This window comes from Lichenostomus cassidix, chromosome 14 (assembly GCF_008360975.1).
Source record: "Lichenostomus cassidix isolate B80296 chromosome 14, HeHo_3.0, whole genome shotgun sequence".
Taxonomy (NCBI): Eukaryota; Metazoa; Chordata; class Aves; order Passeriformes; family Meliphagidae; genus Lichenostomus; species Lichenostomus cassidix.
The window spans coordinates 9,738,911-9,760,947 of NC_139495.1; the positions used below are offsets into that span (position 1 = coordinate 9,738,911).

At 39.7% G+C, this 22,037-nt stretch overlaps 2 protein-coding genes across 4 annotated transcripts in view; one reads left to right on the forward strand and one right to left on the reverse strand.

Moving 5' to 3' along the window:
* On the reverse strand, positions 1-6,846 carry LOC146430833 (uncharacterized). Of its 2 annotated transcripts, XM_085074836.1 has the most exons (4): positions 5,683-6,846; positions 3,890-4,048; positions 2,628-2,728; positions 1-1,744 (listed from the first exon to the last, which is right to left on the reverse strand). In XM_085074836.1, the coding sequence occupies exon 1, from the start codon at positions 6,844-6,846 to the stop codon at positions 5,716-5,718; it is 1,131 nt and encodes a 376-aa protein (XP_084930962.1). In that variant the 3' UTR covers positions 1-1,744; positions 2,628-2,728; positions 3,890-4,048; positions 5,683-5,715. The 2 variants fall into 2 exon arrangements, with proteins under 2 accessions (XP_084930962.1, XP_084930961.1); XM_085074835.1 differs by having other exon boundaries at positions 1-2,728.
* ZC3H7A (zinc finger CCCH-type containing 7A) overlaps positions 6,053-22,037 on the forward strand; it is a 26,580-nt gene continuing 10,595 nt past the window's right edge. The window contains exons 1-11 of one of the 2 annotated variants that reach the window (XM_085074827.1): positions 6,053-6,185; positions 12,392-12,495; positions 13,685-13,724; positions 14,478-14,675; positions 15,203-15,361; positions 16,886-16,966; positions 17,048-17,089; positions 17,919-17,946; positions 18,471-18,751; positions 20,397-20,604; positions 21,550-21,614. In XM_085074827.1, the coding sequence (XP_084930953.1) occupies positions 12,428-12,495; positions 13,685-13,724; positions 14,478-14,675; positions 15,203-15,361; positions 16,886-16,966; positions 17,048-17,089; positions 17,919-17,946; positions 18,471-18,751; positions 20,397-20,604; positions 21,550-21,614 (1,170 nt within the window). In that variant the 5' untranslated portion in view covers positions 6,053-6,185; positions 12,392-12,427. Of the gene's footprint in view, positions 6,186-6,804; positions 6,937-12,391; positions 12,496-13,684; positions 13,725-14,477; positions 14,676-15,202; positions 15,362-16,885; positions 16,967-17,047; positions 17,090-17,918; positions 17,947-18,470; positions 18,752-20,396; positions 20,605-21,549; positions 21,615-22,037 lie in introns of those variants that run through there. The other variant, XM_085074826.1, reaches the window with a different exon arrangement.

Here is a 22,037-nt window from a genome sequence, read left to right on the forward strand (position 1 = left end):
TTCAAAGCCTGTTTATTACATACAAATAAGACCACACTTCTGAGAAAATGGAATAGAATAAAATAATCCAATATCATAGGACATAGATTGCCGAATTTAATAATTCCTAACCACAATAAATAATAAGGAAGAAAAAGATTATTTTTAAATGGTAGGAAAAGTTCTACTATTTTTTTAGAGAAACTGTAAAAAATAACATAATATTAACAAAATGACAAGCATCTCAGAAAGAAGAGTTGACAAACTGAAAACTTCATTATGTGCTTTCCTTGAATCCCTGAAGTATCTTGAAATACAGCAGTATTTCATTTTTCAAGACAGATCCTGCACTTTCAGAAAGGGTCCTTAGCTCACTGAACATGAAGTGGGAACTGCCCATAGAACTATCTGAACTTGTGACTGCTCATTACCCTGGCCAAAATTACCTATAATGAGCTGGGATATTGCTAAATCAAGAATTGAAGCAATGTATAGATGATTCCTATTGAAATACAGCCTTTATGTCCACACAAAACCATTTGTCTGATTGTAAGAAATTTTGCAAATGTATGACTCTCCTAAGCAAATGGTAAGCACCTTAAAAAATCCACAGATCTTAACAGTATGCAGTGTCAAGGCTCAGTAGATGGAAAGCTCTAGTTAACCTACTGAGAGCCAGCAGAACAGAACTTTCATCAGCCTCTCATACTTATTTACTCTTTAGTATTCCTTGTTTGAATTAATACAGAATCTTCCATTTCATTTCTAAAACACATTTTGAAAGCTCTGTGTGTGTGTGTGGCTCTGCAAACCAATCTTAAATATTGTAGTCTAGCAAAATAGCTTTATTTGCAAATTTTTACATACTTTGGACAATTAATGCTTAGGAAGGCTATCTTAGCTAGGCACCTTGATTGTAATGATTAAAAAATTAATGACTACATTTTTGGAACAGTGTGCTTGAAGAGAGGGTTTGGGTATTTGCTCCAGAAACACTTTCAGGAATGGCTTCAGTTTTGCCACTTTACCTGTTACAGTCTGTGTGACACCATCAGGAGACAGTCTAAGCTGTAACACCACCCACAGCCTAACGATTCTGTCTCTTATCCTTCCCCTTGCCAAAGTGAGATAGTGCAGTTTGATTTGTTGCCAAATGTACTGAGAGGTTTGAGTAACTTAGATACCTCAGGGAGGAAAGCTAGCTGGGGAAAAAATCCTGGATCCATCTCCCCCCTGCCCATGATAATGGTTAGCACCCTTAAGAGAAGGTTAAATGCAGAGACCGGCACTATCCCACCTCCACTTTTTCTTTTCTTCTGGCTAACAGAAGATCTCTAACCAGTCACCCATTTGAAAAATGGTTTTGGGTGTTTTTTGTTCACATCCTCATTAGATCAGTCATCCATGACTTCATCACAATGCATCATATTTTACTCATGACTCTCCTCTGAGGCCATCCTGAGGTCTGAAGCTAATGCTCCTGGTGGTGGCTGGCAGGAACACAATCCAGCTTAGCCCCGCTTAGTATGTCTGGTTTCCGTGTGCTCAAACATTGCACTGAAACGGTTGACTTTTTTTTTTTTTTTAATTGGAGCGATCCTTTCTAACGTCACCCCTTCCAGCCCAGAGGAACCCTCGTTTCCCACCTGTCGTGGGCAGGGTCAGACTTCCCCGGGAGGGACTCGCTCCCCCTGCTGGCCCGTGGCAGCGAAATTCCCCGTGGATCGAGAGAGGTAATCCGTGGCGAGGCGGTAAGGAATGGCTGCTAACGAGAGTTTAATTTTTGCGGATTACGATTGAGACATTGAAACCAGTCCAAGATACTATCTGTTGTAAAAGCCCACAGGTGTTCACTGCCCTCCACCAATTCCAACAAAATTTTAACATGGCAGAAATCTTAAATTAATTTTAGAAATGCTAAATACTTTCCCAAGGAAACGAAAAGTTCATAGGTAACATCGGGCTCATACCATGAAAGTTACAGTTTAACTTGCCCTGTGGCTGTTGTCAAATACTCTGCTCCCCTCCACCACGGCCCATCTCCCAGCAATAGCAGAAACCACGTCTGTGCCAGGGCAAGAATGGCAGGCAAAAGGCACTTGAACTTTAACAGTTGTTAAAGTGACAAGTCACAAACACAGCTTTGCAACATCCCATTTGTGTAGTTGGAAGATATTGATACATTGTTTAGCTCACGTCCCAGGGTAACCAAGTTATAACATATATATGCTTAAGAATGAATAAGCATAAAAGGAAAAAAAAACCACCACAACCTCTTCATTCATACAGAGGCAAGTGTTGTCTATTACAGGATATTTTTTCTTGCATGGATTAAAAAAACATACAGACTGATGTAGTTGCTGCTGAACTAAAAATCATCTTATTTTCAAGACTCAAACCCATAATTTGACTGGTAAGTGCTGGAAATTATAATGTACAATTTCATTAGCATTTAAAAAGGAAAAGCTTTTGCTCTTTCAGAGATGCAGAGGTCAGGGTTTTCAAAAGCATGGTATGCACATGACAGAACAAATAAAATACCACAAAGAGCATAACTTGCATGCAATACTCAATGCTGTATCACAGAGATATTAAGAATCCATCACTACCAACAAAAAAGCAGAAACAAAACCTAACACTGGCAATACCTTTGGTGAGAGTCTTCCTCCATATATGCTGGCCAGTTACAAGAATGTGCCATAGATCATCCTGTTCTGGGCAGAGTAAAGCTCATTCACCTCTGGGCATCCTAAGCAAAACAGGGGTGTCATGTAGTGGCAGCAAACTGAACAATAGCCACCAACTGCAAATTGACTTTTAGAATGCATTCCATTAGACTATATTTAATCTATATATGATTACTTTGAATAAAGAGCAGTATTTTGGTTAAATCACTTTGGAAGGGAATTGTTCATACTCTAATTTAGTTCAGTTTAATTTTGCAGGTTTCTGATAAAGTTCTAGTATGGCTTAAGCGTTTCAGTTTGGTTAATTCAGGTCAAGATTCCCAAGCATGCCTTCACCAAAGGAATTCTCCTTTTCATACTCTTGTTTGGATAAAGCTCTGTTTTGGTGAAATATTTATAGAATGTATGCATTCTTTGTTGTGGAATATTTCCTTGGGTAGTAGTTATAACTACTGTTACATTATAACATAAATTCATGTGTGACCACAACTGACTCTTTTTACAGATGTAAAAGAAAAAAAAAAATTGAATTTTCATGTTTTAATTATTCAAGGAGAATTTTTTTCCTTCCCATAACACATGCAGCGTTGGAATGACCATGTATTCCATAACCACTGTGTGAGGAAAGAGAGAAATGTCATCATCCGTATATTATTATGGAATTCTGAGTCTGGGAAAGATCAAGAACTTGATTAAAATGTAAAAAAAAAAATCAAAACACCAAAATCAAAACAGTTTTGAAAGGAGTACATTCCTCAAATTATCTCCACCCATAAATAACTTATTCACATCAGAAATTCCAGTGAACTGTGATCCTCATATCAGAAGGTCTTGCATGATAAGGACTTCAGATGCTGCAGATGAAGGAATAGACTGAAAAAACAAGCATCTTCCACTCATCCGGAACTATCATTCACACCCATGTAATCCTCTTGATCAGTGAGCACATAATAAATATGGGTTCCAAAGGAATTTACTTTATAATATTTGAATTACAGAAGGTCAGACGGGTTTAGTCTCCTCTCCAAAAGTTTGTTTAGAGTTCAAGAGAAGTCCCTTTGCTTGTTTTGTTTCATAATCTAATTTCAGATTTTATAGGAATGTAACTTCTAAAATCAGGAGTTTGTTCAATAACCTCCTAATTTTAACCCAACATTTACTCTGTTTTCTAACAGTTTGAAAGGCAGGGTATTTGGATAGACATTTTAGTAATTCAGCTTTACCTGGCGCGATTTTCAGGCTCACATTTGCAGTCCTTATTATATCTGAAGTATTCCCAAAGTAGTCAGAAATTCCCAACAGGTCATTTTCTCCAGGTGAATAATATGCAGGAAATCCTAACAGCAGGCTTGGAAAAATCAGCAACATGATTTATGTAATACCTATAGATCAAAAGGATTAACAGCTAAGATTAATATTTTCATCATACTACTACCAGCCAAAAGATTTTACCTCACCAGTGGTTTGTTGCTCTGGATGAGAATGTTCATACTGCTTGCTTTCTTAAGCTGCTTAGTGTTCAAACAATTGTAATTTGGAATTGGATAAGCCTTCTTACCATTTTTATGGTCGATTTCATGGTTTATGATCCATTTATATAAATGTTGTTCTATGCATGATCTTTTATTCTCTCATGCCCCTTTAGATCCTGCAGTAAGCAAAGGCTTAATTTCACACTGAGTCTTAGGGATCTGTTAAATGCCATACTATACACTTAAGCACTGTTTAATATCTGGTGTGATTGAATTCACACACTTAGCCTCAAGAATGACAGGGCTGAGATCAGATGGAGGTAAGTCACCCTTTGGGACTGGGAAAAGCCTCAAGGCAAAGCTTCAACAATTTAGACACTGTCCTTCTAGGGAAATTAGACTGGAATGTTTAATACATTAATTTATTAATAATTAATGTTTTAAGCCTCACCAGGTCAAGGAATTTTCCATCAGCATAACTTCATTTGATGGGCTACTAATTGGCTGCATCCCTTCCAGACTTGATTAATGGTAGTTTAATCTTCATACTATTCTGGTTGAAACTTCCAAAGCTTTTTTTATGCAGTCCTACCATACAGGTCACATCAGTCACCACAGTATTTGTGGGGGCATCTGTACAAGTCTGGTCAACTGCACTATTGACATTGCCATCATTAATGCTGCTGAAAAAAGGAAAGAATTAGAAAATCCGCAGTTGTAAAGGACCCACAAAGACCACTGACTCGAACTCCTGGCCCTGCACAGGACATCCCCAAGAATCCCACCGTGTTCCTGATTTGAGAGCCTTGTCCAAATGCTTCTTGAACTCTGCCAGGCTTGGTGCTGTTATCACTTCCCTGGGGAGTCTGTTCAGTGTCTGACCACCCTCTGGGGAAGAACCTTTCCCTAATATCCAGCCTAAAGCTCCCCTGACAACTTCAGGCCATTCCCTTGAGTCCTGTCATTGGTCACGACAGCAGAGATCAGGATCTGCCCTTCCAGGGGCCCTCGTGAGAAGGGTGCAAGAGCACAGTGATGTGTGACTTCAGTCTCCTCCAGGCCGAACAAACCAAGTGACCCCCGGCACTCCTCAAATGACTTCCCCTCCAGACCCTTCACCACGTTGGTCATGACCTGCCGCTGATCACACTGGCCACGGCCGCGGCTTAGAGGAACGACGGCGCAACGCCCCTTGGGCCTGGGCACAATTGTTGGCATTCTGAGAGTTCCGACACGAGGAGCCCCAGCGCTCGGCCCCCCGGGCTCGGCCCCCAGCGCTCGGCCCCCCGGGCTCGGCCCCCAGCGCTCGGCCCCCCGGGCTCGGCCCCCAGCGCTCGGCCCCCCGGGCTCGGCCCCCCGGGCTCGGCCCCCCGGGCTCGGCTCCCCGGGCTCACGCGCGCTCCCGTCCCGCCTCACAGCCCTGAGCGCACCGGGGCGCGCGCACGGCGCGAGGCGCGCCCCCAGCTGCGCCCTCCGGCGCACGCGCAGCGGCCCTCCGCCGGGAGTGACGTCATTGGGCGAGAGTAATCCCGCGAGCTGCCCACGTCAGGCGGCTTCCGGGAGAACCACCCGGAGCCTTAAAGGGCCGCAGCGTCCCGCTGCCCGGAGCGGCGGCCCTGAGCGGTGGCTGCCCCGGGCTCGGTCGTGCCGCTGTCTGTACAACCGGTCACACAGCACAGCTCACACACGGCCACGGAGCGGCCGGGGGGCTCCGGCCCGCTGAGGGGAAAGGCGCGCGGGGGCGGGGCCACAGGCAGCCAGCCATTCAGCAGCTGAGCGCTAACCAGCCGCCACCAATCGGAAGCAGCGATTCCCAAAACAATGGTGGCGAGCCAATGGGAAGCCCGCACTGCTCGAGCTCGGGTCAGGCCGCCCCCGGGCTGTGCCCGCGGCCTCCCGGCAGCAGGGGGCGCGCGGGGGCGGCGGCGCTTCGCGGGCGGCGCGGAGGAGGCGCTGCCGCCGCTCTCGGTGTCGTTATCGCCGTCGCCGCCGTCGCGCCCGTCCCGCCGGCCCCGCCTCCCGCTGCGCTCCCGCGGCCTCACAGCAGGTACGGGCGGGGGGAGGGACGGACACACCGCATCCCGGTGCCCCCGCGGCTCCCTCCGCCCGAGGGACGAGTGCCCAGACGCGGCCGGCCCCGCTGCCGTTCTACTCCGCCCCGGGAGCGGGGAGCCGGTCCCGCCCGTCCCTCCCGACGGCTCTCGGCGCCGCCGCTCCCCGCCGAGGCGGAGCTGCGGGGTCGCCGCGCCGCTCCCGGGGGTGGCCGTGTGTCCCCTCCCGGCCGGCCGCTGTCGGTGCCGCCGGAGCAGGGGCCGGGCCGGGCCGGAGGGCTCTCGGCGGCTGCCGGAACCGCTCGGCCGAACAAAGGCGGCGGCGGGCGCGGCGCGCTGAGGGCAGCCGGACCGGCAGGGTGGGAGCTCTCCTGTTGCGCCGGGACTCGAGCAAACCCGGAGAGCCTGGAGCGCTGACAGTGGCCGGGCCGGGGCTCGTCCTTCGCTCGCGGCCCCCCGGGACGTTCCTGGGGCTCTCGGTGCTGACAAGTGCGCGGTGTCGTTCCTCCGGCCCGGGGAAGGTCCTGTCCGCCGTGCCTGCCGTGTGCCCGGGCAGCTCCGGGCGGCAGCGCTCAGTGCTTTGGTACGGAGAGTCAGAACTGTCTTACAGGAAGTGGGAAAAAAACCCCAAACCAACCCCAGAACCAAAACCAACATCGAAACTCAAATATTGGCGATTGCAGTCATCAAAATCGAGTGTCAGAGTTTATCTTGGTGTCAATCCTGTTGATAATTCTGGATTTATTGGTAAGATACTCCTCCTTCAGTTAGGTTTTTGGATCTGTTCTTTACTGAAATATCTGAGAATCATAAACCGAAGTCTTCCAGCCCCACTTCTTAATTTCCTGGGGAAATGCAGTGACTTCACAAAGCGTCTTTGTTCTCTCCTGTTTCTTACGTGGATTTAAAAAAAAAAAAGTAGCAAAGCCGTGAAAGTAGAAAGTAAATCTTGAGCAGTATCTTATTATTTTGTGGTTAGGAAACAAATGGGAGGAGATGCAACTAAATACCGAAGGTAAGTAAAGAGTGGGTAATGAGTAGAGCTTAAATTGCTGCTATATATTCTATTTAATTTTATTCAGATACTTCATTTTTACAACGGTCAAGTTCACTTTTCAGAAATAAAAAGTGGATCTGAGTTATGTCTGTGTTACAGGTGGTTTTTTTGAGCTGACATAACAGAATTCTGTGATTGTGGCCAGAAGCATTAGATTAAGCAGGGGAGTTGACTTGGAAGTATTGAAATGTGTGCTGTGTAATGCTTTTCCTGTTCCTCCCCCAGCATCTTACATTTTTGAAATGTCTCATATAACAGCTCAATGATGTGTGAACATGAGCATAAAATCTTTTGTGCTTTTGCTGTCTGAGGAACATATTTATTCTATACAGATCTTGTAGTAAGATTTCTATTTTCACTTCCTTATTTTGATGCCAGTCCAAGTCTGATGAGCAGTTTACAATCTCTGTAAGGCATGCTTTGATTTGCGCTGTAGTTTATTATCTGTAATTATGCTTTTAATCTGTCAGATGGTTGGGTAGAGCAATAAATAGCTTTGACAAGTCTGCTTTGGGTCAGGCTTATTCTCTGATGGCATGTGCTCGATGTCCAGTTGGATCCTTGGCTGGGTTGGAGCTGGGGGTAATGGAGATGTTTGTGCTGGTGGCATCTCTCAAGGAAGTGGTTTTGGTGTAGCTGCACGAGTGCCACTTCTCACTTGGCTCTGTCGAGGCAGAGCTCTGCTTTCTTGTGCCCCTGGGGTGGGAATTACGCGTGTGTAGCTTTTGGATCCAAATGCCTGAATGTGTTATGCTTGTTGCTGTTGTTAGTGGTGTGAGAGGTAGCAGCAGAGAGAGGCTTTTGCTTCTTGTAGGTGAAAGGGATTTATACTGCTTGCCTCTTAGTCATGTATTCACTCCTGCTGTTCTGAGTCTTGCTCTTCTCTTTCCGGTGTTCCCTTTATTATAGGTGTAACTTCTCTCCTCTGGAGTACAGTTTTCCTATATGGAAACACTGGTGAACTGTTTTTGGTGGTGTTTTATACTCAGTCTTCTGGTTTCACAGCTTCTGACCAAAGTTTTGCCATATGGTGGTGTAGATGATGGGTTAATTTCTGACTGAGTTGAAGGGGAGGAGGCTGATGCTAGAATACAGAAGGGGTCTCTTCCCTTGGTGTGATTTTACTTGGTAAGTCAGTTGAACCACCGAGGCTGGTAGAGATCTATCAACCACAATAATGATAAAATTTTGATGTGCTTTGTACTGTACAGAGGTCCAATTTGAGATTTCTGTAACCCAGTAATTGTGTTAATGGTGAACTTGGAGATACATGTCAAGAGGATGTGCTCCTGTAATTTAAAAGAACATGTCTATATGCTGTACTTGCTTTTAAGTTTTAGCTCTCTGGAGAGGGAAGTGCAGCAAGGACCACTGACTTCCAGTTGTTTTCAGCATTTAGACCTGAAGGTAGAGAGAATACTTACTTGAAATATTTATAATAGCCAGAGCCACGAATGTCTATAACAAACAATAACAGAATTACTTGGTCAGCTGAAGGTTATTAATTCCCAGGGGGGATAGTTCTGGCCCCCAAATTATATGCATTTTCACAGTATTCTCCATTCATCTCCAAATAAGCAACGTGCAAAAAGAGAAAGGATCAGTCCTGCCCAGTTCCCTGTCCTTTGGGACTGAATTTTCAACTGGGGGAACTTGTGTGCATGGCAAACTGGAGATAGTTGCTCTCTGGTCCTGCAGTTTAGAAATGGAAAGGCTCAACTCTCCAAAGTTTTACACAGCATGACCTTCCTTTTTACAATAGTCAAGGCTTTTATTCCTTCTACAGAAAAACTCAATTCTCTACATTCTGTATTAATTTATTTGCTTTTTTTCCAGAAAATTGTTTTGTAAAGATAGTCTAGCAGTTGTATTCAAAGCCCTTGTACCTGAATATGGCACGTGACACATACTAGATATTGGGAATGTCCTTTAAAATGAATCTTAAATGCCTCGGCAATGCTAAAATACAGAAAAGAAGAAAACTGTCTTGCCATATGCTGGAAGAAAAGCAAATAACCCGTAAGAGTTATAAGTGGCTGTGTATGAGAGAAGTGGAGATGTTCCTGTCTGCCTGCACTGGCACAAACCTGTTGTCCTTCATAGCTCCTGTTTGTATAAATGGACCAACATCTGTCAGAAAAGGTGTCACTGGCTCCTGGCAGGGTACTTTCTGTCACTTGGCTTCTGCTTCTGGAAAACAGGATGAGTTAAAGCCTGTGATAAAGATAAAACAGGATAAATGGTTCTTTTAAATGTTTGTGTTTAGGCAGCTTTTTTTTCTTTACAACATTTAGTAAATTGAGCTTATATTGATCTCATAGCAGCAGGTGTAGAAATACTGCGTTTAATGCAACAGTCAGTTCTGCCTGTGATGTTAATTAGTGATACATTAGTCTGCTTTTTTCTTCAGCTCACATACTATTTTTTTTCTGTAGCTTGTTTCTCTCAGTGAATTGCACAGAGAGTAAAACAACAGGCTTTACTTTTCTTGTAAAAATTCAAGCAACAAAACAACATTTAGACTTGATGAAATGTATGTAGGAGCCTACGTTTATTTTTCTTTAAATTCTGTCCCTGTAAATGGAGGAAAAGGGGTGTTGCTATATTGGTGGAGATTTTATCTTGGAAAGTGGATGGATGACATTAAAAGGCAAGACATGATTGTTGTTTGCCTTGGATGTAATTCAGTCTAACGTGTTTCTTGTTGCTCCAGAGGATCTGAGGAAAATTTGAGTGGAAGAGGTACTATTACAGGTGCCATCTGAAGCAGTTTTAAATTCTCTGCAAAATCATCAGATATTGGAGCAATTTGATTGTCAAAGTATTTTAAGAAGAGATAATTTTTGCCTGAATATCTTGTGGATGCAATTGAGTAGGAAAAAAATAGAAAACTGTTTTGAATAATAAATTTCAGCACTCACATATGTTCATGACTTGCTAGCTATTCTTATATATGTGATCCCATTTTGTAACATTTCCATTAACTTTATTGTTGTGGAGAAACTGAGTCTGCACATCCTCAAGCTCAATATATCATTCTTAGATGTTTATGTTAGAGGTGATAAATAAATGCAGGTGTTACTGTGTTGGACTTTTTTCATATCTTTGCAAGTTGAGGTGGAATATTGGAATTTCTTAAAATTAGTAAAGCTGATTTTAATATTTGCCCACATCATGGCATATGCAAGACCCTTGTGTGGCATGGTATTACACTGTCAGTTGTTAATTCACAGGACTAAAATGTGTTTTCCAAAGCTTACTTCTGTGGGAAAGCATGTGCTAATATTCCTGCTTTCTTTAGTTAGTGTGAGAATTTCTGATTCTTACAAGACTTCATTTGAATTCTAAAACCTAATCCATGGGCGAGTAAATAAAAACTATTCAGATGCCCAGTAAAATGCCCTTTAGGCATTTACGTTTTGATTTCTTCATAGATATGCTGTTATTTATAAAAACCTTTATAATATAATAAAAGTCTTTAATATAGATGCCAAAAGCACAATATGTATCATTAACTTAGGGAAGAAAAGGTGATGCATAAAATGACATGAAAAACAGTTACTTCCTCTCTGAAGAGTAGATTACTGAGGGCTATTTATATACGCAAGCAAGCAATTTCTGAGAAATTCGTGTTGGTGAACTATCACAGCTGTCCATGATATTTATGTAAAGTCTGAGTTTTATTTTCATGGTTTTTATAAAGCTTGCTCTTACGAGAGATCACAGTGGGAAGTGAGATGAAATGGGGACCTTGGAATGCTTCCAATAATTTGTTTAGTGACCTTAAGAAAATTCCTCTTTTTTTTAATGCTCATTTTAGGAATGTATTATAATAGGACTAACTCATAATGACTTGAAGTAGTCTAAACTTCATACATTCATTTAAGGGGTTTTGAAAAGGTTTGTAAACATTATCAGAGCTTAAAATTCTTCAGTTTGTTTCCTTATTTCAAGTCATTCAGAGAAAGTAGGGTATCTTCTGCAGCCTGTTTCTGTCCTCAGCTAGGATTTTGTGGAGTTTGCAGGGGGTTGGTTTGTTTTTCATTTCACTTTGTTTTCATTCTTCTGCCACTGATGTGAAATGGCAACCTGGCACAAAATACTGGCTGTTTTAAACTTAGTTTCATGCTCACAGAAATGTACTGCATGTAGTTCAAATTTTTTTTAAGCTATAAATTCCTACAAAAAGTAATTTTCTTCAAAAAACATAAGCATTTCCTCTAGCTAAAAGCCTTTTTCTGAACTTGAGTATTTTCAGAATAAAACTTTGGCCTATTGATCTTTTTTTTGTAAAAATAAGTTGTATTCTTGCATCGCAATTGGGCATAACCATGTACAGTTGTGACAGCACACTTCAAATAGCCTTATATTGAAGGTTATACTGATAATTTTAGCTTAACTTGAGTATTGTATATTCAGTAAATTGAAGACACAAAAAAATCACAGATTGAGATAAATTAAATTAAAATGTCAAGCTGATGATGTGGAATTACATTGAAGTAATTCAGTTTTTCAAGTGAAGTCGGTGTCTTTCCTACTGGTGAAGTGTCCAAGGTTTTCATCTTGGCCAGCTGGTAGATATTAATCAAGCAGTAGTGTTTGCTTCTAATTACACCTTAGTGTTTGGGGGATGATGAGATGCTCTAGGACTAGACTTCATGATAGCTTTCTTATCAGTTTGGGTTTTATTAATAAGTATACCAGGATCTTGAGTTTATTTCTACTTCAACAAGCAAGTAAGTGTAAAGCTATTGAAAGGGGACAGTGTGGAACTTCAGCTCAGTCTAGCAGTAGTGCATGAAAAGCTGGGCTTGTAGCTTGGTGTAGTTACACAAACAGGACTCTGCATCATCTGGAGGAAGTGGAAAGAAAAGATAAATGAGAAATTGGAAGCAAGGTTTTCTGCAGAAATGTTGTGTAACTGGGTGCTGACAGAGGGGGTGTTGGTTGTGACCTCGGGCTTCTCCTTCTGTCGCTGTGGCACTTCAGTTGTGTCAGGAGTTTGTGCAGTGATCTCTCAAGCTCTCAAAGGTGCAGAATCACCTTTGCACAATGGACTTGGTGTTGGTGTGAGAGTGGATCCTTCTGGTCCAAATGCAAACTGATACATATTGTAACAGCCATTTATCTCTCTTCCTTTTTGAGGAGTGGCATATCCGAAAAGTGGATGTTCAGGATAACATGTCCAATGTGTCGGAAGAGAGAAGCACTAGACAACAGGACATTAAGAAAGGACTCCAGTTTATAGAGTATGATTTTGTGGTTTTTATTCTTGTATGCTCATTCACATGTGTGTATATATATATATTTATATATATGGAGATGGATAGCTCTGGGAAGGTCCTTCTGTGATTTTCCTCAGAATATTTGCTAGCACTAACATGCGAAATAGGGAGCAGCTTTAAAGAAAAGATAGAACTCCTCTTTGTGCTTAAACAGAGTAAATTGAAGGTGAGAGGTTGTTCCTTTTCTGCCTTTGAGGAAAATCAGCATTTAATCTTTTTTTTTTTGTGGGTAGAAAATGTTGCTAGCCTGAAAATCCACCTTAATAATAGCAACACCTAATACTGGGCTGCTACTGAAAGGGATGGGTTTGCTTACCACTACCTGTTTTAACTCTCTGGAGCTAAAATTTAAACCACTGAGAAACCATCTAAGTAATTTTCATGTGGGTCAATGCCATACTCTTTTGAATATCCTGGTTGTCTTAAAATAATTTTGAAATTTCATACTAGTTCACTGCTCATATAAGGCATTCTTTGAAAACAAAAACAAAGCAAAAACCCTACCAACCTGACAAAAACCCCCACCACCACAAAAAAAAGAAAAAAAACCCAACCAAAACCCTCCATTCAATTTTAAAATTATTTAAAAACAGAATCTCCATTAATCTGTATGGAAAAGAATTCCAGTTTTTCTTCCTGAAAAGGTAGAATACCTCTTCCATGCTAGAGAACATCTCTATTCCATGTCATACAAAAGAACTCTTAAAATTCCTGTAGTTGGTGTGATTTAATTAAAATTGATGTGCTTTTTGACAGATAATTTGTCATTTTATAATACTTTCAAGAAGATTGCAGTTCTCCTCATCTACAATATGGTTCTGCACAGTGGAGGAGAGGAAGGAAATTGCTTTTAAACAAACAACATTGATGTCTAAAACTCTCAAATCATTCAAAACCTTATTACATCTTGAACAGCAGAGTTCAGACTCACTATGTAACTTAAAATGAGTCATTAGTAATAAGAAAGCACAGTTTTTAAATCAAAACTCATCTACAGCACTCTTCCTTGTTCAGTGCAGGCTGTGGGCAAACATCAGAGATTTATTTGCCTGTTGCAGGAAGCAAGGCTGCTTTTACTAAGAGCTAGCATTCCTCAGTGTGATTCTCTTTTTAGCAAGATGTATAATAAGTGAAGTTTGTAATTTTTTTCTAGATCTACTTTGCCCTATCCAGGGACGCAAGAACAATATGAGGTAATGAAATTACTTTTTTAATTTCCAGAAGGGTTTTTAACGTAGGCCTATGTTATTACAGTGACTCTTGGTTTTAGTCATCATTTAGGTAATGTTATAGTATGAATGGTGATTTTAAAAGTCTCAATATTGGAACTGGGCAGGTACTACTACTACAGGTATGATACAGGTATTCAGATATTTGGGTGTCCTGAATTTATTCATACAGCAGTTCAGATGAAGTCTTTCTCTGCTGGTGTTGGGGATAAATTTGGGGCCTTAATTGAATAAAACAATGCGCTATTCTGAGTAAAGTTCAGAGTAGCACAATAAAAGGATTTCAGTCACATAAACTTACAGAATGTATTTTGTTTCTGTATGTGTTATGATTTTGCATAATTGTGGCTTTTTTTCCGACTCTTTAGCTCTTTTTCTAGTGGTAGGTGGTTTCATTGGATTTTGGAACATATTAGATAAAAATGCAGTCATTCACATTTTGATGAAAAAACCCTTTTTGCAAAAGCAGCTTTTGCGTTTTCCTACTTTGCCAGTTGCTATGGCTGCTGCTTGCTGAAAGAGTATATGGAACATATAAATACATCTTTGAGGCTGTCTTGGAAAAATGTCAGAAGAAAAATACTAAAGTAGACAAAAGTTTTGCATTTCACTCTAATTCCATGAAGTTACAAGTATAAATTTTCTACTTAATTTTTTTTAAATATGGAGGATAAAGAAAAAACTGCTGTTGATGAGTTTTTCTGTTCTTTGTTCCAGTTATTTATACGAGATCTTGTTAGAAATCTTTTTCATGAAGGAAATGATGTATATCGAGAAGGTGATTGGAGAGGATCACTGAGTCATTATACAGAAGCTATAAACATAGCTGATTATGCTAATTCTGAAGAAATCCATGTTTCTGATGATGTTTTAGAGAAGCTGCATGTGAACAGGATCGCGTGTTTTTCAAATATGGTAAGCTGCTGTTTAAACTAGGATTTCTCCAGAGCAGGGTGCAAACAGGGTATGAAGACACAAAGTCTAGTGAGTGAAAAGCTCTTGATGGTAGTTTGAGGATTGACATGTTTCAAATCATCACTTTGGCACATTCGTTAAAATCTTTTTACAAGTATAATCAAGGTATTTTTAGTTGCTAACACCAGAATTAACATAAAAGTCATACTAGGCTTGGAATTTGATGGAACAGTATTTTTATCCATTTACACTGCTGACTGCACTGAGTCGGCTGCTTTCTTTGTGAAACAAGATGGCTCTTGTGAAAAAGCTAAATTTTCTTTGTAACTGTTACTGGATTTTACATTATGATGATCCTGCTTGTTTTCAGTTGCCTAATTTGGTGACTTTGCAAAACTCAAATGCAGTGTACAGTGGCCTTGGTGAATGTTTGAAAGTGTTTAAATATCTTTGTCTAATACAGTTCAAATTCACTACTTCCACGATAATAGTTCTGTTTAGTATCTTTTTTTTATTTTTTCTCCTAGGGATTGTATGAAAAAGTTCTAGAAGATTGTGAGATAGCACTGAGATTGAATGAAAACAATTTCAGAGCTCTCTATCGGAAAGCAAAAGCTTTGAATGAACTGGGAAGGTATAAAAAGGCTTATGATGCTGTAGCAAAATGTTCTCTTGCTGTGCCACAGGTGGGTAGATTGTATAGTGGTGATTATTTTTAAAGTATTGAAACATATATCAAGACCAAAGTGGTTTCTTCTGGTTTAGGGTTTTTTAATGCAATAAAATCTTTGTTATTCCTCTAAGCATTATTTTTTCTTGTGAAAGTGCAGACTGAGGGCAGAAATTAGTCCCCAAGCTGAGTTTGTTGTGTTAACTTTCAGCAGAAGAAATGCAGCAGGGGTCAAGTGCTGTGAATGTTTGCAATAAGCACTAGAACCAATGAATTAATTTTTTTGAATTCTCTATGGCATGTAGAGAACCCCACTGTAATTATAATGTACATTTATTCTTTTGATAACTGTATTTTAGCTTTCCAAGTGTTTAGTAACATTCTTAGCAGTGCATTGTCCTCCATGTAAATCACTTGCTGTGCACCCCTGATTTTGGGCTCTGTCTGTGTTAGCAGGCAGTGTGTGGTGTAGTAGAAGATGATCCGTAGAGTGAAATGCTGCTCCTGATGATCTGGTTTCTATAATTGGTTGTGTGGTTGGGTTGTGATTTTTTTTGTTTTATTTGTTTGGGATTTTTAAGAGCTGCAGTGTATCAAGTGCATTCCTGCAGGGCTTTAGTTACATCCAAAACCAATTTGGTTCACTGAGACCTTTCACAGTGCAAACTAAAATGCTGTGAGTGAGGATGACTTAGAGGTTTCACTTCAGAAATTCATTCCTAATTTGAACTTAAATGCTGATGGAATCTGTACATGCTTTGCTCAAAATAGACTGATCACAGGACAGAACACTGACTTGCTGCTTTTTCACCTTTCTGCATTAAAACTACAGTGAGGTGACCAGAGGAAGTGTTGGGCGTAGGTTTGCCTCTTGATAGAGAGAAGGTTTCACTTGTGTTTCCAAAACAGTTTATCTGAATGTGTAACTTTGGACTTTGGATCTTCACTTTGCACCTCCAGCTCCGAATGTTTTTGCTTAAGGTTAATATGCTTTTATATAAGTTTTATAAATAGCTTTTTCTAGCTGTAGGACATGATCTGAATACTAAATCTTAAAATAATTCAAATGGGTAGACAGTATAATTGTATGACAGAGGGAAATATGATGACGTTTTTAACTCAGCTTTACTAATTGTAGGATGCAATTCTTCCCAAACCCCAGATTTCTTATTAAATATTCATCAGTGTCATGTAGTAGCTCATATGGTAATCAGGAATGTGGCCCTCAAGTTGTGTAAAAACAAAACATAAAAAAATAAGCCCCCATCCCCTCAAAGAACAAATGTGTTCCTCAAATAAACAAACAAAAACCACCCACCCACAAAAAAAAACTCAAAAAAACCACCCAACAAAAAACTCTGGATTTCTCTGGTGTTGCAAAGTCTTTACAGTATTTTAAATCCAAATAAATGGAGAAGGATACTGTCCACTTTCTGTCAGCATATAGGAATCTTGCAGAATGCAGACTGAGATATAAACAGGTGTCTTTTTGCTTGATGACAGTACATGTAAATGATGAAATTTTATTTATGTCTTTTAGGATGAAAGTGTGATTAAGCTTACCCAAGAACTAGCTCAAAAACTAGGGTTAAAAATAAGGAAAGCATATGTAAGAGCAAAGGTAAGATTTTAACATTTTACAGTAAGCTTTCCCTGTCTTGATGTCAAATTTGTATTTAATGAAAGTATCTTTTCTTTGTAGCCACCCTCCTCAAATTCAGTTTCTAGTGATGTATCAACTCAGGTAAGGTTTTACATGTTCCAAGTGCAAGCTGACTGTAAATTGCAGGGAATAATTGTTTCATAATTTCATGATGATGAAGAGAAAATGGTGCAACTGACACTTTATATTAGAGGCTGTTATTTGGGATTTTAGGGTTTTGCTGATCTTTATGTTCAGTTTTGCTGTACACTTGTGGCAGACTAAGACATAAGATTATCATTCAAGTTCTCTTTGTAGAATAAATGTTAGCTAAAACATTAAATCCAGTGCAATGCATATATTTATTTTTCATGTCATAAGGCAAGAGCAAATTTAATGGGTTTATTTTTTATTTTCTTTAGTTGACAGTTATCAAAATGAAGGGTGCTGGGGTAAAACCCCATTTACTGTATGTGTTTGTCCAAATTTGATCTTCATTAGCAGCTGAACTGGCATTTATCTTGCTCTTTGTAATGTGTCTGAATAGCAGTAGTGGAGTTCATGTTTGTCTTACAGACTTCTTTCACAGGCATAGAGACAATTTAGCTGTAAATGCACGAGGACATGTAGGAACAGCTCATTTAACATACCATTTAGACTCTTTCATTCCCTGCAGTATCAGTCTCACTTTAGTTGTCTGGGTGCAAATTTTAGTGATACTATGAGTGAGTTTCAGTCTGCAAATGGTTGCTTTATCTAAAAAATAACTTGATCTTTAAATTACCTTAAACTTCATAAGTTTTAGATTTTATAAAACCTGAATTTGAGAGGGCTTACATTCTTTGTCCATAAATAGGTAATTGAAAATTTTTAATGGCTCTTGTGGAAAGTGCTGAGAGGTTTGTTTTTGTTTTTTTTTTCTCAATTACAGAGTTCTTCTGTAGAAGATATTGAGTTAGGTAAGTCTTGTTGTGTTACATTACTAATGCTAGGGAGCTAGATATGCCATGCATATCTCACTGTATTTGCTAGGAAAATTCGGAAGAAAATTCATCCTGTCATTTGAAAGTACTGTGCTAAAAAGTCTGATCTGTTTATCTGTAAAACAGCATATTAAAGTGACTGAGCAAATTTCCTTTCAGTCTCCTCAAGTTGTTATGATTGTAATTGCTCCTGTATTGATCATGTCCTCATGCTGTTCTCTTTAACTTGAAAAATAGGGAGCAGCGAATATGCCAAAGATTTAGTAAAGTATCAGGTCTATAACTTCTATCTGTTTTAGCTTGAGTAATAAATAAACACTGAGATAAAGGTCCACATGATTTGGAAGCTGATGGAAGCTGAAAACATTTAATGTGGTTTTGCTTAAACATTCTTCACATTTCTTCACTCGCTCACCCTCCACAGTCAGGGTAAAAGTTATGCAAGAACTCCTCCCATCTCTGAACAAAGGTTCCAGTCATTCCCATCTTACCTATTTCAGATTTATCTGACCAGAAACAAGAGATGGTTTCTGCTGCTTCTTCATCAAACTTTGTTTCTGAAGTGTCTAAAGTGTCACCAGTACCTGTACCATCTTTACCTACTGTTATGCCTCTTCAGATGGAAAAGGTTCCTTTGCCTTCTGCAGTGTTGGCAAATGGAGGGAATGTTTCTTTCTCTATGCCTGAAGCATGTTTAGATTGTGGAGATGGAGATATAATTATTGGAGAAGAACTTGATGAGTTACTTGATTCTGTGCCTGATCCAGATGAAAGTGTAATGGTAAGACTTTTTTGTCTGTTTTCTTTCTCAAAAGACACTCTTCATGAATGGAATCTCATATTTTTATCAAGTGGGCTAGTGGTGAAGTGTGTGTTACCCTTCCTAGTTAGATTGAGCTGTATTTGTACATAGGTTGATTTTTTTATTTCAGGTGCAGATTCTTGTAAATGTGGCTGTAAAGATAGCAGGACTACTACAGAAATAATGTTGTGCTACTCCCAGTACTACTTAAAGGAAGTGTTGTGAAAAGTGAATTGGACATTTGAAGTCTGGGCTAGTGTGGGGTTTTTTGTGCAAATAAACCCCCTTAGAACCTGGAGAGTGTGTCGGAATGCTCACCCTGTAGCTATAGGAACTATAGTTAAACATGAGCAAAAAGCTTTGCAGGAGACTAATACTTGAGCTGTGACCTTCTAGGGTGCTCTCTAGTATGTATGCAATCAGAGCTTTATCCAGGTCCAGCACCTGGCTGAACAGCAATAGGCTATCATGAGTCTGACTTCTTAGATTTTTAGAAGAGATTTTGGAGAAATTTAGTTATATGAATTGTTGTTCCTACTTCCACCATTATTCCGGACCTAGAACAGACTGTGAAGCCTCCAGTGTTCCTCAGCTGTTAGTCACAATGAGAGCTCTGATTGATAAGCAGAGATATCTGAACTTTTTACCGACGTTACTAACTTCCTGCTGTGGCTCTGCCAGTCATTTGCAATATTTATTTTGTACTGCATTAGTATTGCAGTGTTAAATGAGGCTGTGGCATATTCAGTTCTTCAATTAGTAGTGATTTTAATTCCTCATTCAGCTCTGGATACAGTTGTAAATCTTTAAATAAAAAACACTTGGGCTTCTAATTTTCTATTTCATGCACTTTGTGTTTTAGAAAATATTTCAGAAATTGAGAAAGTTTTAAGACACCCAAGGAAGTTTGCCATAGTGAAAGCCAGGAGGAAATGCAGTCTTCCAAGATAGGCTGCAGTCTTTTGGAGTGTAGAACTGAGTGAGTTGTACAGCTGGCCTGAGTGAATTGTAGACTGGTGACCTGGGGAACGTGGAGTTTCCCATTGAGCAGACTCTGTGCAGACCTACTTGGTCAACCTCCAGACAAGGAGGGAGTTTCTTGGGATGGCAGGAAGAGGGGAGGCAAAACTCCCTCCACTTGGTATGTCCTTAACAAAAGTGTACAGAAGGTTATGTTATTTTTCATGGGAGGAAAGAATGTGACCTGGCCTTTGTGGAACATGTTATCATTTGATTTGATCTGGGGATTTGCTTCAAAGCTAGCTCTCACCTCTTTGCTGTACTACAGTTTGAATTATGTTCTCTTTATTTAGAACCAAATACTGTTAATATCTGACTCTTCCTACTCTTCCTTGTTGTCTATGTTTTTAACATGGTTTGGAAATTCAGCTATGATCCGAGTGATAAAAAAAATCCAAACCTATTGCTAATTTAGTAAGTGTTTGGTAACTGAACCTTTAAAGTGTTTGGCCAATGGATAATGCCTTGCACCTAGGGCATTATTTAGGGTTTGGTTACTGTAGCTCTGTGCAGAAACTTTACTAAAAGAAAGGCTGTGGTAGATTATGTTCTTGAGGTCTTTCTTTCTTGGTGTGAACATTCTTTAAATTCTCTTTTTTTCCAGCAAACCACAGGAGCCAGAGGACCTATCCCTGCAGGAAGTGTAGCTCCTAGTGTACCTTTCTCTGCCTCTTTGTTGGGGACACTGCCAGTTACTGCAGGATTTGTTCCTTCAGCTTCTCTTTCAGAAATCTTTTCACAGCCTTTGGCTTCTTCGCTGGAAAACTTTTGTTCACCATTAAGCACCTTTTCAATCAGTGACCCAAAAAGAGGTAAGAAATTAGTCTTAATATTTAACCTTTTATGATCATGAGAGTTCTGCATTAGCTGAGTGGCTTTTCTTTTTAATAAATTAATTTTCATAGCTATTCAGTAATATTTAACGCATAACATTTGGTCTGTGCTAATAGTTTTTGAGTGTTGGTTGTATGCAAGAATTCAAAAATAAAGCTTTTGTTTCCTTGGGGTCTGCAGAAGCATGCTCCAAGCTCCCTCTGTTTAGATTTTCTGCATCTATTATGTAAATGTATTTGTTTCAGGTGAATAAGTTTAAAGGAGAAACAATATTCCATCAATTTTTTTTTTTAAACAAACTTCATCATACAGCTTAAACCATTTGTCATGATTTGGCAATAAACAAGAATTCTAAAAGGGTAATATAACTGTGTACTCTGAGGAGATACCAGTATTACATGTTTGGATTCAAGCTATACAGGCTATAATTATGTAGTGAAATCAGGTATGTGAAATAACAAGATATAAATAACAAACTACAAAAGATAAAATAGAGTTTCTCTTTAATTACCAGTGTTACAGGACCATGCTGTCTTCAGAACAAAGCCAAATTTGCAAAATAAAATCAAAAATTGAAGAATCCTCTTACCCTTCTTTCCTCATTTTTTCATAGTCACATATTGCTTATCTTCTATCCTTTTTACACTGCACAAGTACCTTCATGTTGCTTCAGTATCTGGCTGTGAAGCTACTGCTGGTGGTAACTGGATGGTTATTTTGAAGATGATTGCCTAATAACTTTTCAGCCCAGATGTTTACAAAGGGCTTTTACATGATTAAAAAAAACTTCTTGTAGCAAACAAACAAACTTTGGTGTTTGTCAAAAAAACACAAACCTGATATTTCTCAGGAATGATAAATTATTTTTTGCATGGGATGTTCTGGGGAACTCATATAATTAAAACATCTTTTTATTCCTTTAGATGTCTCAAGTTCAGCTTCTAGAGATGGAACACCAACACTTAGCAGCAATAATTCCCCATTGTTTGTACGTATTTTTCATGTGTTTGTTCATGTTAGTTCAAATGTTAACACCTTGGAGGCTTTACACAGATCTGAATTTTTACAGCTGAAGTTTATATTTTTCTTTTAAAATAGCATTTCTGGCATTAAAAGTGGGTTCTGTATTGGAAAATGGTTGTAAAGGAACTCACAGGAACAGTAACACAAAAAATTTACAGGGTTGTTTTATGTATGCAAATTTTGACTACTGTGACAACCGTTTTTCCATTCTGGGGAACTTCCTGTAAAATACTGTTGAATTGTAAAATAATCAATCTAAAATCCCTTATGATCTGAGTACCAAATGCTAGGAATCCTGTAGAGCTGTCCTGATTCAGGAACAGAGCAGATGCCACCTTGTGTCTGAGAATCTGTCTGGTCTCTGTATTGCAGTCATGCTGTGCATTTT